The sequence below is a fragment of the Pagrus pagrus genome (assembly GCF_965226575.1).
Source record: "Pagrus pagrus genome assembly, chromosome: 19".
In the NCBI taxonomy this organism is placed as follows: Eukaryota; Metazoa; Chordata; class Actinopteri; order Spariformes; family Sparidae; genus Pagrus; species Pagrus pagrus.
In genome coordinates, this window is record NC_140203.1 from 24,115,920 (window position 1) to 24,135,337 (window position 19,418).

Genomic DNA, 19,418 nt, shown 5'->3' on the forward strand with positions numbered 1-19,418 from the left:
ATGTGTTGAATGAATTGTCGATTTGATATTTATTGATTTACATCAATTAATTGATTTGCTATTTGTTTCTCTGTGTGTTTGCTTCAGCTGGCTTGCTTATCTGGATGAAATAAATAACCTGGCATATTTTAACTTTCTACTACAACATTGTGTTTTGTTGCCTCGACATTAGTTCATACGGGCGGAAGTCATATTGTTGTGTTTCCTGATGAACACTCGCGGAGACTTTCGTTTTCTGGCCGCGAGTCTGCACGTGTTCGACGACATTCTGAGTATTTTGGACAATTTCGCCATAAATTAGAGTGTTTTCGGACTACCCTGTTTGCTTCGACGCGCACAGCTTGCAGTTTGAGTTGCTGAACGCGTGTCATGATGATTAGAAAAGTAGAAACGTGTTCATTTGTTCCTGCTAACAGCGGCTGCTGGGGAGCTAAAGCTAGCTGAGCCGGAGAACAACATGTTCAGACTTGTCCCAGACAACTGAGAGAGTGCATGGACAACGACACATATACCAATAGAAAATAGGAGAGTTATTTTAATTTGTCAAAGACAGACAGAATGGATTACCAGTTTCCACGGCAGCTTTTCCCTTCGTTTTACAACTGCGGACCGCCGGACTCGGTCCTGAAACACTGCGCTGGAGACTGGGGCTGCTATGACCGAGTTAGACCTCAGGTGGGTGAGCTGGCACCGCAACACTACTGCCATATTGTAATCAATGAACAAACATGACTATCTATGTATATGCAAAAGATATGATAGATTATGAAAATACACATCGAAGGAAAATCTTATCGTCTTTCGTACAAGATTATTATTATTATTATTATTATTATTATTATTAGGACCATACTTCATTGGGTAAACAGAGGAACGTTAACAATTTATTTCTCATAACAAAGTTGGAAAATATCAGAAACCTAACATCAATCCTGCACACAGTAGTTGAGATTTTTTTTTTTTAAAAAGTGTATTGCTTTGACTGTAATCTTTTGGGTTTGTTAACTCTTAGCAGGACTGGATCAGCAGTTTAATCATGCCAGCTGTTCTGTGCCTGTGCTGTCAGACCCTTATTGTTTGGTTGTGTTTGTGGTTTCAGGGTGACTCTGGACCTCTCTCTAGATGGACATTTACATCCAGACATCAGGTCAGAGGAGAGAAGTGGCGTCACACTGAGCCAGTACCGGTTCCCCTCCTGTCCCCTAAAAACTGTGAGTCCCTGTCAGCTGGATTTACCTCACTGGAGGGTCATTCAGGTCTCAGACAACAGTCCCTGTTCACCCTTCAGTTCAGACCTGAGGTGCTGAGGCAAGTCTGACAATCTGTACCTAAAACCAGATATGTGTTGTGAAAATCAAACCAGCATATTAGAGGGTTTCTTTTCAGCAAATATTCTCACAGTTCGCAGTGTTAATAAATGCACAAAACTAGAATAGAATAGAAAAATAGAATCAGTCCCAATGAAAAAGTAGGCTGTTCTGTCAGGCTCAGCATATTTTAGTGTCTGGTCAAACCTTGATTTCCAAAATGGAGGTGGAAACAGTGCAAACTTTGAACTAGGTTATAGTATTGAAATGAAATTAGATATCACATAATTCTGTTGAATTTTTTATCAATTTTAACAAATCTTCTAGGAGCAATAGTAAAAAAAATGTAGATATGTGACATTTGTTATATTTTTGTTGAGTTGCAGACTTGTGTTATCCCAAATGTTTCTGACGTTGTTCAAACCTAGAAAAATCCCTAATTTTACTCAAGGTAACGCTGCATTTCCTTTGGCGGTCTGTTGCCATATGTTTTGGCAAAACAATAGATGAAAAGTTAGAGACTGAGAAAGGTAGTCAGCAAATTTGACAAAACATAATGTGAATGAAACTTTAAGACATTACCTCCTTCTTAAACTTTATGTGTGCCTGAGTGCCCTGGCACACCGGCCAGACTATGACAAGTGATTAGTGAGCATCTATGGCCCTAGTTTTTATACTGTGTACTAGTCGGGCCCTGCTGACTTATTCTTTTTTTTTTTTTGCCAATTGAGCATATTGAATCTCTGTGAGAGAAATCACTCTGATTGGCTTTGCAGCTAAACAAATTAGATACATTTCAACTACAACGCCCGTTACTCAACTACAACGCCCATTACCTGTGGTGTACCGCAAGGTTCTATCTTAGGTCCAATTTTATTTTCAATTTATATGCTCCCACTCGGCCAGATCATCGAACACCAAAATGTTTCGTTCCACCGCTATGCAGACGACACACAAATATACCTCCCGCTGAGGCACGGTGACCCAGGAAGCCTAGCTGCTGTCTTAGACTGTCTTACAGATATCAAACATTGGATGGCTCTAAATTTCTTACAACTCAATAGCTCAAAAACGGAAATCATACTGTTCAGCCCCCCAAACCTTACCAGCTTTCTTCAGCAAGCCCTTGGTCCCCTGTCCGCCAACATAAAACCCACTGCAAAAAAACTTGGTGTCCCATTTGATTAAGAGCTCACTTTCATCCGGCACGTATGCAAACTGGTCCAGTCCTGTTTTTACCAATTAAGATCCATTTCTAAAATCAAACATATGCTCTCACGCCCCGATCTGGAAAAAATCATTCATGCTTTCATCTTTTCCAGATTAGATTACTGTAACTCCCTTCCCTCCGGTATCAACCAAAAATCACTCTCTTGCCTCTAATTAGTACAGAATTCAGCAGCTAGGCTTCTAACTGGTTTTAACAGACGACACCACATTACCCCAGTCCTAGCTTCCCTTCATTGGCTCCCCGTCCGTTTTAGAATTGATTTTAAGATTTTACTGATCACTTTTAAAGCACTTGTGGGGCTGGCCCCAAGCTACATAACAGACATTTTAATTCCTTATGAGCCAGCGCACAGCCTTAGATCCTCAGGCGGGGCCCTTCTAACCGTTCCAAAGTCGAGGTTAAAAACCAAAGGTGATCGGGCCTTCGCCATCAGGGCCCCTCGGCTTTGGAACGCCCTGCCTGAGGAGATAAGGCTTGCAGGATCGGTAACTTCTTTTAAATCTCTTCTTAAAACCCATTTTTATAGACTTGCTTTTATGTGATGTCGTCCTTTTACTTTGCTCCTACCGTCTGAGTTGACTATTTTGATGTTTTTGTTTTGTTTATTTAACCCATTTCTTTTTCCTTCTTTTTCTTATTCTTTACTTATGTTCTTCTACTAATTCTCTCGAATCTGTTCTGTTTGTCGTCTACAATTTTGCTTCGTCTTTGTCAAAGCACTTTGTAAAACTCTGTTTTTAAAAAGTGCTATATAAATAAAGTTTATTATTATTATTATTATTATTATTATTATTATTATTATATATAAATATGAAAGGAGCCTCAGTGCCCCTTTTTTATGCCTCCGCTTCTTCATCAGTGCCATTTGCTACATGCTCTTGATTAGAAGCCTCTATATTAACAAGGGTGGTGTGAAAAATGCCTGATTGATCGTAACTCATTCACATGATGGGTCACATTGATAGATTTTCATCAGCAACAGTGGTTGCTTAATATGACCCCACCCTTTATGTCTTTTATGTTTTGTTGTTTCTCTTTATTTAGAGACCTAGCTGCAGAAATTACATGCTGCGCATTTAAGCCTGTTTAAGTGTCATGCAAATATTCTAAATTCAGTTCGACATTGTCTTACTTCATAATATATAATTTATAAACACCTTTTCCAGCTGTCCTGTGGCCTGCGACGCCTCCAGATCCACGAGACTTCACAGAACATGTGAGTGCAACAGTTCAACACATTAAAAACCCTCAAAATAATCTAACCAGTAGGACAGTAAAGTTCACATGTCTTATAACTTTTGCTTGCAGTCATACAAATGAAAGAAGTTTGATCTTAACTTGGAAAATAAGCAGTGTAATGTGTCATACATAATGTGCTTCATAATGAAATAAATGGAATGAATAGTAGTCCAAACCAATCAGATCGGATTCATAATAAACGTAATTGGTGTGAACAGAAACCAGGCTCTGCAGCTTTAGGTCCGTTGTTTGTCTCTTTGCCCTTTTTGTGTAGTGGTTCGAGGTCTATAAACAAGTTTTATATTTAGATGCAGAATTTCTTCATGGATAACTGCCAGGACTCCTTCGGGTGCATGAGTGAAATTCTGGGTGAAAACTTCAACTTCAACATTAGAGCGAGAGGGGTGAGGTTGTTTGAATTCTTATTTTATTTAAATGAATTACAGACATTAGTTTGGACACTGTTGGATTTATGACTTTTAAACTTTAGACTGAAATATGGAAAGATTATGCTTGACAGCCCTTTGATCTTATGTTTCTTTTCTTCTCTGGATCTGGTCTATGGATTTATATTTTATGCAGGTTACCTAATCAGTCATCCCATGTCATTAATCAATGATCATTGGATGCTTGTATAAAATACAGAGTTGACCTGGGCCATTGTAGCAGCACAAGCAAAGTACACAAGTGTAGCTGTTCCATCTGTTGTTATTTAACAAGTGGTGACGAATCACTTAATAATAAAGTAGCATTTTTTGTTAAATATTAAATGTAAATTGAAACAAAACACTTAATTGGAGGTTAAAGGGAGCCAGTGTTGGAGACGGTATACATTTAGATATATGAAAGATAAATAAAAGTGTTAATTTGTCATCAGAAAGTGCATAATTTTTTTTTGTATTGCAGAAATGTAAGAAGGATTCATTCCACCAGAAAGAGGTGAAAAAGTTCCTCGACATGCTGAAGTTCAAAATGTGAGTGGACCTGACTAATTGGTGTGTAAGTGTCTGTGGAACTTAAAATCAGTTAGTAGCTCCAGTTGTCTGATTGGTGTTTTATTTCATCAAGTTGTATCTTCTTTCCAGATGTCAGCAGTCATATACCTCCAAATCACTGAACGCGTACAGCACCCTGATGTCGGACGTGGTCCACGGCGTCCCTCCTGAGCTGCTGGGTTCCCTGCTGTACGAGGAGCTGACAGAGCAGAGGGACCGCATGCTGTTCTGTGAAGGAGCCACGGGGGGCGCTCTGGCCTTTATCCCATTCTCACAGAGCAACAGCAGCTCTCAGAGTGGCTGCCTCCTCTACCCTGGAAATCAGGGACTGGACAGCCTCAGTATCCTGAAGATCAGATGAAATGGAGAGACTGATAGTAGATTAATTATTTTCCTGTCAACAGACTAATAAATGAGTTGACTAATTGTTTCAGCTTCATATTACAGATGGTGCATCCCTGTTTCGTCACTCAAACAAAACAAAAGATCAGTCCCTTCTCAATAGTAGAGTTGATAATTTTTTTTAATTGAAGAATAGAAATGCATGTAGTGAAGTGGTACAAGTTTGTTTTTCTGATATAAAACAGTAACAGCTGAGGTAGAGGTGAAGAGGTGTGTTTCTGTACTGTGTTTCTGCTGGTTCTGGTACTTAATGCAGTTCCTCAGACTTCCACAGAGTGGAGCTGCAGCACCACAGAGGAGGTTCCTCCTGTGTGGACCCAGGCGGCAGTGACCCATTCCGCTTCCAGCTGAAAGGCCCCATCAGACAGATCAGCACTGCCTCCCTCTTCAATGATTGTAAGAACTAGAAAATGTTTAGAAATGTCATCAGGGGTGTGATGTGGTTTTATAGTTTCCTCAAGGATGTGCAGACATTCAAACCTGTGTGTTTGTTTGTTTTGATAGGTTGTGTTGGCGTGCGGTCGGATTACCTGTGTGGAGTCTGGAGGTTCAGTGAGAGAAACGAACCTCATCTGCTGCAAGTTGTCAACACCAGAGAGGTTGCAACCTGCATCAGCGTCAGGTAGGAGTCACCCTCGAGTAAAGTTCTGGAGTTCCAACTGACAAACAGTAGTTGAAGTACTGTCATTTCCAATGTGTGTTGTCAGTCCTCATGTTTTAGGTGAAGTTCTGGTGGTGAGTGAGAGTGGAGTAGCAAAGCTGTGGACTGTTGGCAGAGGGTGAGGATGTTTGTTGTTTAGAGGGAAAGCTGTCTACTGATTCCTCTAACAGATACTGGTATTATCTGTCAGAAGTCAAACTAAATGTAAAGTGACGCTCTCCCCCATCAGGATGCAGAAGGTTCGGGAAGAAGACCACAACATGTACTTCAATGCCAAGTCGTCATGGCGATGGTGCGAGTTCTCCGCCCACCCGAGGGTGATGCTGTACGCAGACAGAACGGGGGTGGAGCTCACAGACATCAGAGTGAGACACACTTGTAAAGTGTTGCACGTTGACTCTGACTTGGTGTTATGATAAAGTTCTTTTCCTTCCTGCATCTGTCCTTTACCCATCTGACACATCCTTTCTCTCCCCCCTCTCTCTCTCTCCATCCAGGTGAATCCTGCCCTCTGTCACACTCTGTTTCGTATCAGCAACACCTCAGGGTGTCGTAGTGGGGAGAGACTCCTTCTGTCCAAATATCTGGGAAATGTTCACTCCTTCCACCACCTCATCAGCACTCAGGTACAAGCAAACACACAGACAATCTACGGTTTGTCCAAACACACAAAAGCTTATTTTAAATTCTAGTACAGATCCTAAAGTTTCCAAAAATGGGAATGATGTCTAAATGATGCCTATGATAGGCAGAATATTTCCATTTGATGGACTGTTGCACTGCCTGCTACATAACATATTTCAGAGTGCTGGATTGGGAACTTGAAGGATATGGCGATGCTCTGTATCATAGTGCTGTCAATCTATATAACTGAAAGTGGTATCAGCCAATACTGATTACTGATCAAAAGGACGTTTCTTTAGTTTGTCATCATTAGTCGTCATTAGTGGAACAGTAATGCTAAATAGTGGGATGACCTCTGATTGGTCAGAGAGAATTTTGCCTAGAATTGTCACCTGTGTGACATGGACTTCACATTGATCGCAAATTGGGACATATTCTTATACGCTCAAGCCGCGACAACACGCTATGGCCAATTGAAGAACTGCACATGCTGTTTGTTTGCTGATGAAAGGACCTGCCTGCAGTACTTCACCTCTAATGCTGGAGGCTAAAAAGGTGCGCCGTCTGTTCATGGAGGAAACAAACAACGTGGAGTTTTCAGTGGCCGAGGGGAATGACTTGTTACCTTGCTCTTGAAAGAATCAGCTAATTTACGAAAAACAAAATTGCTAAGTTTTGGAGAATTTGTCTAAATGTCTTTTAGCAGTTCCTGTAACACAATGACATACAAAATGATATACCAAACGATGAACCGACCTAACCACTAATAGGGCTGCGACTTATTTATTATTATTTAATTTATTTCTCTTCCTTTTCTTTTCCTCTTTTTTCTCCCTTTTTTATTATGGGCATATGTATATATTTTGTTGTTGCTGTTTTCTTTGTGTGTTGATCACAATGCTGTGCATTGATTTTGTATTATTTACAATGTATTTTGTATAGGTGTATTAGGTTTTTCTTCCTTTAAAAAAGCCAAGAAAGTATTGAAGTGAAAAGAAAATGTGTATTTGACGACTTTTTAAATACTGAAGCTCACAACTCACAGCTATGACTTTGATCTTTCTCTTTGTCAGTACTCGGCCTACATCATGGACGAGCGTTTCCCCAGCGTGCCCATGCTCAAGTGCGATCACGTGATGCAGTCCCCACCCATGTTTTGTGACGTCATTCCTGGTTCTGTCTCTTCTGGCTCAGCAGAGTGCGGGGCTAAGACCACAAAGGTCTTGTTGGGCTCCCACAGTTCTCAGGAGATCACACTCCTGCAGTACTCCGGTAAGTTGATGGGGGAGGCGTGATGAGAGCACATCCAATGAAACCATGAGTTCATTTTGAATTAATTTATCGACCAATTACTGTTAAATCGCCAAAATATGTCAACGTATTGGTCTCTTTGCGATCTCAAGAGCAGTTGGGTTCTGTATTAAACTGCGTGTGTTTTCAGGAGGCAGAGCGGAGGCCTGTGTCAGTCGAGGTCCTCCTCAGGCTCTGCTCAGACCCAGAGACAGTCTGAAACACCTTCCTATCCAAATTCCTCACCGCCTGGACACTGCAACTAGCAGATTGTCCTCACCTGCCACAGGTATGGATAACATGTAACATTGTAACATTCAATGAGAAGTGGCTGCACGCACTATCTGAAAAGTCTGTCCTCATTGCGAGGTTTCCAGATTTGTTTGATTGTTTTTTTTTTTATGTGGCTGAACATTTTTTTTGTTTTGTTCTGACTAGGTCTGACTTCTATCCAGAAGGATAGAGAAGCAGGTGGAGAAGAGTGTATATGTATCCTGCAGCTGACAGAGGCAGGAGATATTTTCTATCAGATCCTTGAGCCTGAACAGTCAGACGTCTCTCGACCATCAGCTGTAGAGGACGAACCACTGCTTCAACAAGGAACCAAAAACCTGTCACAAACAACTGCAGAACGGCTTCAACCACAGCTTTTTGCATCGGACACATCAAGCGATGAAGACATAATCGGGCCAACTCAGGGTCTAACTGTGCAGAGACTTGTCCCTGAAACACAAGTGAAGGAAAGAGAGCTAAACGTTTTCTCTGACTCTTCCTCTGAGGATTCAGAGTCAGGGAGGAAGGGTCGAAACCTAAAGCGCATGTCGCTGCAGGTTGTCGTTAATGATCCCGAGCTGGATCCAGTGAGTGGACTAGACGTAGATACGAAAGATGAAAATGTGAGTAAAAATTACACTGATAATACAGAGGAACCCCGCAGTGTGGGGGAAATGAGCAGTGGCTCGAGTAGGAGCTTGAGTCACGTAGCTCAGGTAAAACTTAGCAACGGCACTCTTGTCACGTGGAAACATTGGCTTCAGAAATTGGTGCAGAGGAGTCGTGAGAAGGAGCCCTGTCCACACGGCCTGCAGCATTTCACGATCAATACTGGAGGTCTCCTCAACCTGTCTGATGATAAAGCAAGGGATTTTACAGAAGAGGAGCATGTACAGAGTCTGAGAAGTAATCTGAGGGCATGTATGTCCAAACGCTTGCTGCTGGTTCACAACAACATCTCAGCCTCCCTCGGAGCTCCAGATGTGGTACAGGTACCAAACCCAGTGGACACAGAAGCCTGGACAGACCAGCTCAGCCACCGCCTGACTGTCTCCTGGCAGGGGGAGGAGGTGTGGCGGGCATGGTGGGAGGACCAGCTGGGGCTGAACAGGGAGGTGAAGGTTGAAGCTCTGAGGAGGAGGAGGAGGAAGGAGAAAGAGGCGAAGAGAGCCACTGGCCGGCGCCTGGAGCTGTCCGGGAGCTTCACCTCGTCTGTCAGCTACCAGTCGGAGCTGAGTGATTTCTCTGATTCGACAGGCTGGTCCTCTGCAGCGAGCCAGGGGGCATTGTCAGAAAATGAATGTATGGGGTCCCAATCTGAGGGCCTTTGGGAGCGTGGCACACCAAGAGCTGCATCACCCTCCACAGTGCAAACAGACACTCCAGTTCCCACGCCGACCGCCACACCTCAACGTGTCAAAGAAAAGCAAGGTGACCAGCAGACTCGTAGCGGCTTCCACACCTTCTCCCTGTCCCAGACACCCAAACCTGACTCCACGCCGACCAGTCAGAGGAAGAACAAACGTCCAGCCAACAACTACCTCAGCTCTCTGTTTGCACCACAGGTAAGAGGAAGGTCATGCCTTCATTAAGAAGTAGTAGTAGTAGTAGTAGTAGTATGGCGCACTTTAAAACCCCTTTTTTGGGATCACTTTATTTTGACAATAGAGGTGGTTTGAATTGAGGGGAAGGAAAGTAGGGAGGACATGCAACATAGGTCTTCAGTAGGACTCAAACCGGTGATGTTGCGATTACATGGTCAGCTTTATAAAAAAATACATAAATTTCACCATTTGCCACTGTACTCACAGCAACTGTTTCCTTTCTGTTTCCAGGATGAACCCTCGCAGCATGACAGCTACTTCCTGGAAGAGGGGAGCACCATGCACCACCCACCTCCACTTGTGGCCTCCTCCTCATCTCAGCTCCGCAGCTCCCAGTCTGTCCCTCTGAGGTCCCAAAGGGTGGATCTGTCCCAGGACTCTTCCTTCTTGTCTAGTTTCTCCCAGTCGCTGTCCCAGAGTTCACAGGGTCGACTGGGGCTGTCGCAACCCAAGAAGAAGAAGTCTCGAATGGGATTTTAATTCATTGGCAGCTTGTCTGTCACGCTGAGGGGGGAGCGGTCATTTGGAGTGCCTGTTGTATTTGGTAACAACTCAGGAGAATGACACCATGGGGCTGGACGACCAGCCTTCAATTGAAAAGATGTTTTTTTTTTCTGGCTTCTTCAGTTGCCTCAGGATTTGTAAAATGGATCTATTTGGTATTATACACTGGGATTGTACTTTTGAAAAACATGCAAACTGGATCTAATCGAGGAGGATAAACTGACTGCATGTTAGGGAAGGAATCCATCACAGTTGTAGTGTTCCCCGAAGTTCTCTGGAGGCTGAAGAACAGACTGCACACTGCTTTGGTAGGACTGAGCTGCATTTATTATCTTCGTCTTTGTGTGTGTGTGTGTGTGTGAGTGAGAGAGCGTGCGCGCTTTTCATGACGCGTTCACACTGGAGGCGACAGCTGATGATTTCACAGACTTGTACTTTACTGGTTTGGTTTTTATTTCATAACAGTCATAGAGATGAGTTCTGCATGGACTCCAATGGAAGACAGAGTTGTTCTCCAGATGTTATTCGGACTTTTGTAACTGCACAGTCTAAGCCAAACCTGAGAAGAACTGAGGGGTTTACATAAATCTGAAGTGTAAGTATAGAGTAACACTTTTAAACAATGGATACATATTACATTATTACTAAACAAGCTGCTCTTATTTGTTTGAAATGAGAGGACTCTTTCATTCTGTTCCTGGCAGTGTGAAAACATCACTTAGTATTTTTCTGTGACTGTCTAAGTTGGTCAGGAGCCAAGTAGCCAAAACCAAAACTGAGAGAGGTCATGTTTTTCTATTATTATTAGTTATTATTATTATATTTCAACATTGATCTATCGTCTTGGAACAATTGTGACAGTGTGGGTAATATTTCTTTGTTGGTGAAACCAAAGTCTTATTTTTACAGAATATCTGGCTGTTATTTGATGTTTCTCTTTTCGGCTTATCAGTTGTTTCTTTACTGATAAATGAAAATGCACCATGCTCGCTGTGATTAATTATTTTTACAACTCATTTTTTACATCTGCTTTTCTAAACAAAACTGATTTTCTCAATAAAACCATGACTCAGAAGACTTGGGGCGCTCATTGAAAAACAACAAGAACATGTAAACCTTTACGTGCAGTATTCTCAGAGAACACTGGACTGGACACTGGAGAAATGCAGTTTACTGTACTGATCAGGACTGGGCATTAGTACTCAGTACTAAGTACCAAGTATAAAAACAACTCCAGCCCCAGTCCTTTCACTAATGAACTTAAAATCTCTCAGCTGTCAGAATCGTTAAGCAAAACGACTCTTCAGACTTTTGTAATAAATATGAATTGGTCGAAGAAGTTTCAGTTTCATATAGAAACTGAACCTAAGCAGCTCCTTGTTCTTTTCAGACAAGAAAAAGACAGACAATAGATAGAAAATAATATTTTTATAAGATTTTCTTTTTTCAGTACAGGTGACAAAAAGAGAATAAATAACTTAATATCTACAAAGAACTATTAACAGATTTTTTTTGTACATCATTTACAGTTTTACATGTTTTTGTATTAACATTTTTTTTACATTTTTGACATTTTTAGATGTTTTTTTTTGACACGGTCAGCATTATTTGTTCATACAACATCCTCTGAACTGTTTCAAAACACAAGACCTTTTTAAGCTACATCCTAAAATTGGCAACTTTGAATTCAAACCAGGGTCATACATACACACATCCACAAACACACACGCATTATGTCTTTATCCTAACACCCTTGACTCGAAAGGAAATGTCAGATTGTTTCAGAGCTGATTCAATCGTCTCTCCCTGCTGCTTTTGAGCAAGGCACTTCACCCCACTGTCCTGACATCAAGAGTGACTGAACATGAGCTTTGAACACTCGGCTAACCGTTTCCTTCCAGGCACAAACCTCCAGTCTGCCCATTAAATACTTGAAAAGAGATCAAAGAAAAATGTGCAAATGAAATTTCCACAGAAGGTGAGAGCAAACATGCTCGCTGTTGCAATGCAGTTATCTCAAGAAATTATTTTGCGTATTTATCTTGTAAGTCTCGATCACCCAGACAGCGAGCCCACAGCCACTCTCAGCTTTTGTACGTCAGGAAAACTCCTCCGTACTCTTAATAAAAACAGTCTTAGATTAATAACAGTCAATAAAACTTTCTATTAAATTAACATCACGTTAAGCACATTTTCTTCTTGTCAATAATGAGAACCTTTTCTGGTCTGAATTGATGTCTCAGCATTACATTTTTTTTTTATCCAACTGCAGTGTCGGCTAGCTCAGCACCATAATGACCAGACACTGCACATCACTTGTATATCCTTAAAATTTTTCATCCTGGAATGTGACATCTCTACATGCACCACCACATCTACAAACTAAAGTCTACCAAGTCTACCAGGAAGAGTACGGACTGCTCAGCTGCCAGTTATGCGATTCTCCACTAGCACCGGAGCTTATTAAACAATAAATTAAAGACGTCAGGTAAAGGGGTTGGGGGGGAGAAGATGAGGCACAAGGTGGCTGACGCATCAGGCATGGAGGTGTTGGCGGTGTTTTTGGCGGCGGAGGTGCAGAGGAAAGAAGGGCCCTTCAGCGTCACTGCCAAGAGAACTGCTGAGAGACTCTTCACCTGAACTCATCACGTCCTCACACGAGTCCTCACTGTGGAGACACACACAGGGATACACAGTTATAAAAACGTGAAAATGGCTGATTAAATCAGGTTCGGATGAAAGCAGGATTCTGTTTCGTAGCTTTTCTAATGCCTTTCTATTAATTTTTTCTGCATCTCTGATGAAAAACAACCACAAGAAAACTTCACGGATCCTTGACCCTTAATGTCCTCGTCTTGGTGACTTATTCTGAACTTTGAGCTCTGCAGTCAAGGAAAAATTATGTTTAAATAAGAGCAGGGTATGAGTTATAATCTTAGCAAACATGACTATTTAAACAGCTTTTTCATAATTACATACCAATACATACATATGTGCATATCAATACAGAAAAGTTCTGACAGTCAAATAATTGGTCAAAAAACAGAAAACTAATTGAACATTTTAATAATTGAATAGATGCATTTAAATGTAATAAATGTGCATTGAGTTATAAAGTTGTGGCAGTCATTGTTCATTATTATATAATAAAAGACTAAACAACAATAAGGATAGGACTAAATAAGAAGTAGGGATTAACATATTGCTCAGATGCCCTTTGAGGATTATATAATTCTGAGTTTCATAACATTTGTCACACTGGGAGAGAGGAAAGGGAGCTGACATGATTCAACTAGAAACCAGACGACAGAGTGGAACGAACTTCCATTTCAGACAGACTATCTGCTGCCATCTATCATCACCTGATACCATGTTCTGACTTGTGCTGGTTAAAGTGTGACCTCAGCTGACTGTCAGTGTGCTAACATCTGCTGATTATGAAATGTAAGCGCATTTTAAAAAATGTTAATAAAACAGATGTGTCTCAGCCTGACTGAGCTGCTCTCTGGGTTAAAGATCACCGTTTACAGCAGTCAGATGGAAAAGCCTTCGTCTTCAGTTCCTTCCTTATTTTGGTACACGCTGACTTAGAAAAAGTTCTCAAGTTCCGTGTTACATAAATGTGAGGCACTGTGGCCTTGCGTGACATCATGGAAACGTCTGTGTCAGTGGGACGTGACCAGTGGCACCCCTCCCACCATACAGTGCAGGAGATATGAGAGGCCCTGACAAGCTCAGACAGTAGGAGGGGCTGGGTTGTGTGACGTGTTGTTACAACACATCAGAAACTTGTGTGTTGCTGCACAGCTGGTTGCCTCAGGGGTGTTACTGTAGCCACTGTAAACAGTGTCCACCTCCAAACTCAAAGGCAATCATTTCATCTGCTAGTGACTCTTGCTAGAGTTCTCACCCTGCTGATACAAATCAACTACATTTTTTACAGTGTTTGTGTGTGTTACTATACAAACCGAAACATTTGGTGTGTGTGTGTGGTGACACACAGGGTGTGTCTGGTTCCTTTTAATGTTTAAAGCCGCTGTTGTTGTCCGTGGAGTTTGGTATTTTCCAGCAGATTATACCTGCTGAGGGCAGTCACATGATGTCACATGATGTCTGTCTAACATCGGCATCAGAATGAAAACTGAGCCTAACCCAACTCATTTTTTAAGTTAAGCAACTCTAAGTCTGATTTTTGAAGTTTGGTTTGAAATATAGTACTGTGAGTTCTGACTGAAGTGTATTTGTAGCACAAATTATCAATAAACTGTTAGCTTCTCAACAGTAGCAGTTTATTTGGGCTAAGTACTTTTAGTTTGATCAAGATTCTCAGTTGAAGTCTTTTTATTCTTAAATCCCCAGATCAACATTTGCATCTATTGTGTACACTTGCACTAAATCTTAGCGTTAGTATCTTGTTCAGGTGTGTTTTGGTATCTGACAGCGTTAGCATCTTGTTCAGGTGTGTTTTGGTATCTGACAGCGTTAGCATCTTGTTCAGGTGTGTTTTGGTATCTGACAGCGTTAGCATCTTGTCCAGGTGTGTTTTGATATCTGACAGCGTTAGTATCTTGTCCAGGTGTGTTTTGGTATCGGAAAGCGTTAGCATCTTATTCAGGTGTATTTGGGGCTCTGACCTCTCACTCTCATCCCAGCAGCCCTCAGGGATGGTGGGTAGCTCGGGGACACTGCGGTAGCTATGCAGGTTCTGGGCAGTCCGCCGCGACACAATCCACTGCAGCTTCCTGTGGTTGGGTTTGCTGCATTCAGGGGAGGCATAGTCGGACAGACACAGAGCGACACGCTCGCTCCATAGTAGGAGTTCACCATCTGCAATCTGAAACCAAGCAATACAGAAATTCAGTTTAGCCATTAGGCCCTCTGCCCTACTCACTGACTGACTGACATCAGTATATTTAACATTATCAAATTACTTGACACCTGACACTGTTGCTTTCAAACGGGTTCCTATGACCAGAAACCTGGCATCATTTTCCAGGTTAGGAGGTTAAGAGAAACCAGGTTAAAACACTTGTGTAGATTTGTGCTGAAACCTGATCAACTTTTCATGTAACACCTACATCTCAGGTGTCACGGTAGCACATTAATCCTAATATAAACCCAATTTAAGGTGAAAACACTGTTCTTTTTTCAGGTTTAAAATATAAAGTAAAATTGCAACAGTGAGACATTTTTTTTTTAAGTTTCTTAAATAACATACGGCAATGTATAACTATGACAGGGGAGGAAAAACAGGAATGTGACCCAAGGGCATGTGAACTGAAGGTCAATAGGTGAAGAAGAGTGGAAAAGCCCAAAAACATTATCAAACCTTTTTTCGTCATGCTAATGTTTGTAAAGTTAACATCTCTGTTACTCCCTAAAAGGTTTTCTGTTTGCATCTGATCCATGGAATTATGTACTGACAGCAACAGTTAATTTTATTTTTATGGTACCACTCAAATCCTGTGAGATTAAACCTTTAGACTCATTTACTCTGGAACTAATTTGCTCTGAGTTGCTGTTGTTAATGTTGTTGCCTGTTTGTTTTGCTTTCCACCTTACTGGTTTTGACAGGTGTTATTTTCCCCTCCCTGGGTGAGTTGTTGTTGACAAAAAAATTTGTGTTTACCTTCAAGTGTCTCTGGATGTGATAGGCTATCTCCAACATGTCGCCCGACTGAACGGCTTCAATCTCCTGCCTCAGGAGAGACAAGGCTAGGACTGATGGCTAGATGGACAGAAAGAGACATGAAGTGAATGAGAGACAAGGAATAACTGACAGAAACATGTCTAACATGTCACCTGAGTTTCAGTGTTGTCATCAAACTAACAGGGACAACAAAAAACTAATGAACATGTCCTTAGACTGCTGTAATCCAGTCTGACCATTGACCCTGCAGTGGATTCCTACCTTTGCTTTGGAGAAGGAGATCCTACACAGACAGGCTTTGAGCTGAGCCTCCAGCTTCTCCAGGTTTAGAGTCTCCTTCCTGTTTACACAGACACACACATAAAGCGGGGTTGAGGTGTGTTTTCAGGTCAGTAATGTTTCCCAGAGACGGAATCAACTTCCATCAACTCAATCAAAACATTTTACTACAAACAGAAAAAAGGCCAGAGATTTTGAGGTGACTAACACAGATCTCATGTAAAGTGTATGTTTTGGGCTTTGAACCAAGGCTGGGCATAATAAAAACAATACACTGTGCCAGAGTTATGCAAGTGTGAGGTGTTGGTGCCAACAAATCTTATCAGTGCACTCGGGTCAGACGTTGAAGTCGGCAGATAGCTGACTGCTGCCCTACTTCAGAAAGGAGCTGCTGTGACAAACAAGCAGTGGTGTGGAGAGGCTCCGCCAATCAAATCATAGCAAAGCTTGTGTGTTCACACGGATCATAGCTCTGTTATTTTCTGTTGACTGTCTGAGATGGGAAACTATTCCTGAATGTCTCAACAAACACTGCAAACATGTCATATTCAGAAGAAAAGTTGTGTTTGTAGCAGATGCAAAAGAAAAAATAAAGTTGACTAAGTGTTGACTGATTTCCTATCTGCAATAATTTCCTGTACATGATGGTCTCACCTGTCTGTGGAGTGTGAAAGTGCGATCTGGTGGTACAAATGCAGAAAAGTTAAGGCAGTGATGGCTTTGGACTTGAAGTTGAGCTTCTCAGCAACAATCTTCTCCATGCGCCCGAGGTCGGCCACGGAGAACCTGCACTGTCCGATGCGTATGAGCTCGTCGGTGGACGTCACGTTGCACTCCTCCTCAGTCACTTTGGCCGCCATGTGAAGGCAGCTGAGGCTGACGCAGGACAGGTGCTTCGGCTGGATCTGATGTGGACGACACGTGAGTAAGACACAGTTTGATTGATTTGTCAATAAAATCTTTACATTTGAAATGTTGCATTGATGAATCTTGTACTTGTTTTCTGTAAACATTTTAATGCACATAATGTATAATGTTCTATTTAAGATTAATCGTTTTAACAAATCAATTATTTGTTGTAACTTGTTTGCTTCTAAATCTGCTTTAGAATGACACTGAAGAGGCTTCAGGCTTTTACAAACCAATAAGCAGCCAAAATATTTCCCCAGGCGAAAGCTTAAGTGTCCTATGTGTACTCCTATCAAGTGTGAACGTCTCGTACCCTCATCATGGCCAGGAATCTGTCGAGCAGGTTAACAGCCAGGACAAAGGTCTGTGTGCTGTAACCAAAGAAGCTGGTCAGGCTCCACAGGTCCTCCACTTTGGCATCTCTGCACTTGGCTGAGATCCGGCTGTCATCCTGGAAAACACAGACATGCCGTTGATTAACCTGGTCTGTCAGTCACAACACTGATGATTAATTCAATTTTTGAAGAAAAGTCTTGAAGAGGCCTGTGAGTAATTCTTGCAAGGCAGGTCAGACCTGAAACTTACTTTTTCACTGTACACTTAATTAACAGGTCTATGCAAAGCGAAAATAAATGTGAGAAGATTTCCCATTGTATTATAGATTAATACCTGCATCGTTGATTCAATGAGGCTGAGCCCGGTCTCTTTAGGAAGATAATGAACCTCCTGCTCATAATTCATCCGCAGCTCCTTCATCAGCTTGAAGGCGTCCATGTCTCTGGCACTGGAGCAAGTGATCTCTTGTTTTCACCACAGTATTTTCACTGCAAAACATGAATACAACAAGATTCAGCTTCAAGTGTTATGTCAGAATTCTCTCTGACTCCTCACAATAATCACCACTGTAACCCCTCAATTCTTTAAGTAATTCATTTTTTAAGTACATGTTTGGTGTGTCTTGCATGTCCCTTCTTTGGCTTTGTTTGTGGTCAAGTGCTTATTTTCAGAGCTCTACACCAGTGTATTTCATCCAAACGAACAGAACAAAAGTACTTTTAAGTCATTTTTGTACTAAGAATATTTTTGGCTTTTCTCTGTTTTATAGTATGTCATGATAAGATTATTGTGTTTGGGATCTGGACTGTTCTGACAAAGCAAAACGCCAGAAGACATCACAGTGGTCTATAATGAAACTTATTTTTAGCCCACATCAAACACAACGACATTTTGTGTAAAGCATCTTAATATGATAGAAAATATGGAGCTATATCTTAAAAAAAAAAAAAAAACATACACACACACACTCTATATATATATATATATATATATATATATATATATATATATATATATATATATATATATATATATATATACATAGTGATATGTTTGTTGTATCAACACTACATACTGTAAATGACTGGCCTACATTTGCTCTGAGCCCTAACAGGGGTCACAACTCGAAGCCCAGCCCACTTCCCTCAGCTGGGCTTCGGTGTCAGATTTCCTGTGGTAGACGCCTTCTCTGTCCTCTCCACCGAAAAACAACTGCTTTTCCAAGGTTCTGTCTGTTAATTAACAACCTAAAATACACTAAAACATAACCCACAAGACTGAAAAGCCTGTTTATCGCTTTAGTTGATGGTAACTAGGAAAGCTAACGTTAACAGCAGCCAGCTAGCGTTTTAAATCCTCTCTGGTCAGAGCGGGGGAGGGGCTGATTTTTTTCATTCCTCAAGCGTTAAAAGGTCTATAATATTACACTGAACAACACGGTTTATCGATACAAAGACTATGGTTTTATAAATTACATCGTACTGAAGTGTACTAAACCTAGAAAATGTATTTTAAGGGGTTTCTTCTTATAATTTAACCGTGTTTTTTTTTTTTTTAAATAGCTCTGCTTTGAACAGGAGACGGATCCAGGGGATACCAATAACAACACACAAAAAACACATCTTTGCTGCACGAAGGAAATTGTACGTGCCAACTTATATAAAGCAGATATTTTGAATCTTAAACCACGACAAGATAAAGGAAACACTTGCTGTAAACGACACTATTTCCTTAACGTTACAGAAAATGAAACTACAAAATACCCAAACATTCCTGTCCGACTTCTGTCGAAATTGTGCGATTGAAAATTATTTAAAGAAGACAGACGGACACACTATTCATTTCGAGTAATCATTAGCTTTTGTTGATTGAGATTATAGCTAAATTAACGTCCCATTGTCGACCGTTCACTTTCATCAGCTTTTTTCCGTCTCTCCTCTTTCCGTGTTAAACGTAAGGCAATGGTTGTTCAGCAATACACGTAGTTTGAACACAAAGAGTATCATTTCTAAAGGTTTACTCTACCTGTTCCTTCAGATTAAATCCACATATCTGTTTCTCTTCTGCCGTAGCGTTTAGTCCTTCTCGTCTCCTCTCGTCTTTCTCCTTTCTCC

At 41.3% G+C, this 19,418-nt stretch overlaps 2 protein-coding genes across 4 annotated transcripts; one reads left to right on the forward strand and one right to left on the reverse strand.

The window, feature by feature from the left end:
* Nucleotides 1-219: 219 nt before the first annotated feature.
* Nucleotides 220-11,207, forward strand: taf1c (TATA-box binding protein associated factor, RNA polymerase I subunit C). 3 transcript variants are annotated; one of them, XM_084383561.1, is made up of 15 exons: nucleotides 220-675; nucleotides 1,100-1,211; nucleotides 3,705-3,754; nucleotides 4,086-4,181; nucleotides 4,684-4,751; nucleotides 4,863-5,113; nucleotides 5,439-5,570; nucleotides 5,679-5,796; nucleotides 5,882-5,953; nucleotides 6,065-6,200; nucleotides 6,333-6,461; nucleotides 7,533-7,731; nucleotides 7,901-8,038; nucleotides 8,188-9,587; nucleotides 9,858-11,207. In XM_084383561.1, the coding sequence occupies exons 1-15, from the start codon at nucleotides 559-561 to the stop codon at nucleotides 10,104-10,106; spliced, it is 3,267 nt and encodes a 1,088-aa protein (XP_084239687.1). In that variant the 5' UTR covers nucleotides 220-558; the 3' UTR covers nucleotides 10,107-11,207. The 3 variants fall into 3 exon arrangements, with proteins under 3 accessions (XP_084239687.1, XP_084239688.1, XP_084239689.1); XM_084383562.1 differs by lacking the exons at nucleotides 220-675; nucleotides 1,100-1,211 and adding an exon at nucleotides 1,226-1,308; XM_084383563.1 differs by lacking the exons at nucleotides 220-675; nucleotides 1,100-1,211; nucleotides 3,705-3,754; nucleotides 4,086-4,181 and having other exon boundaries at nucleotides 4,713-4,776.
* A 336-nt stretch (nucleotides 11,208-11,543) lies between these two features.
* ccng2 (cyclin G2) lies at nucleotides 11,544-19,418 on the reverse strand. The gene is made up of 8 exons (XM_084383564.1): nucleotides 19,330-19,418; nucleotides 17,638-17,792; nucleotides 17,282-17,419; nucleotides 16,714-16,964; nucleotides 16,042-16,120; nucleotides 15,760-15,858; nucleotides 14,765-14,964; nucleotides 11,544-12,798 (listed from the first exon to the last, which is right to left on the reverse strand). Exons 2-8 carry the CDS (start codon nucleotides 17,740-17,742, stop codon nucleotides 12,666-12,668), a joined length of 1,005 nt encoding a protein of 334 aa, XP_084239690.1. The 5' UTR covers nucleotides 17,743-17,792; nucleotides 19,330-19,418; the 3' UTR covers nucleotides 11,544-12,665.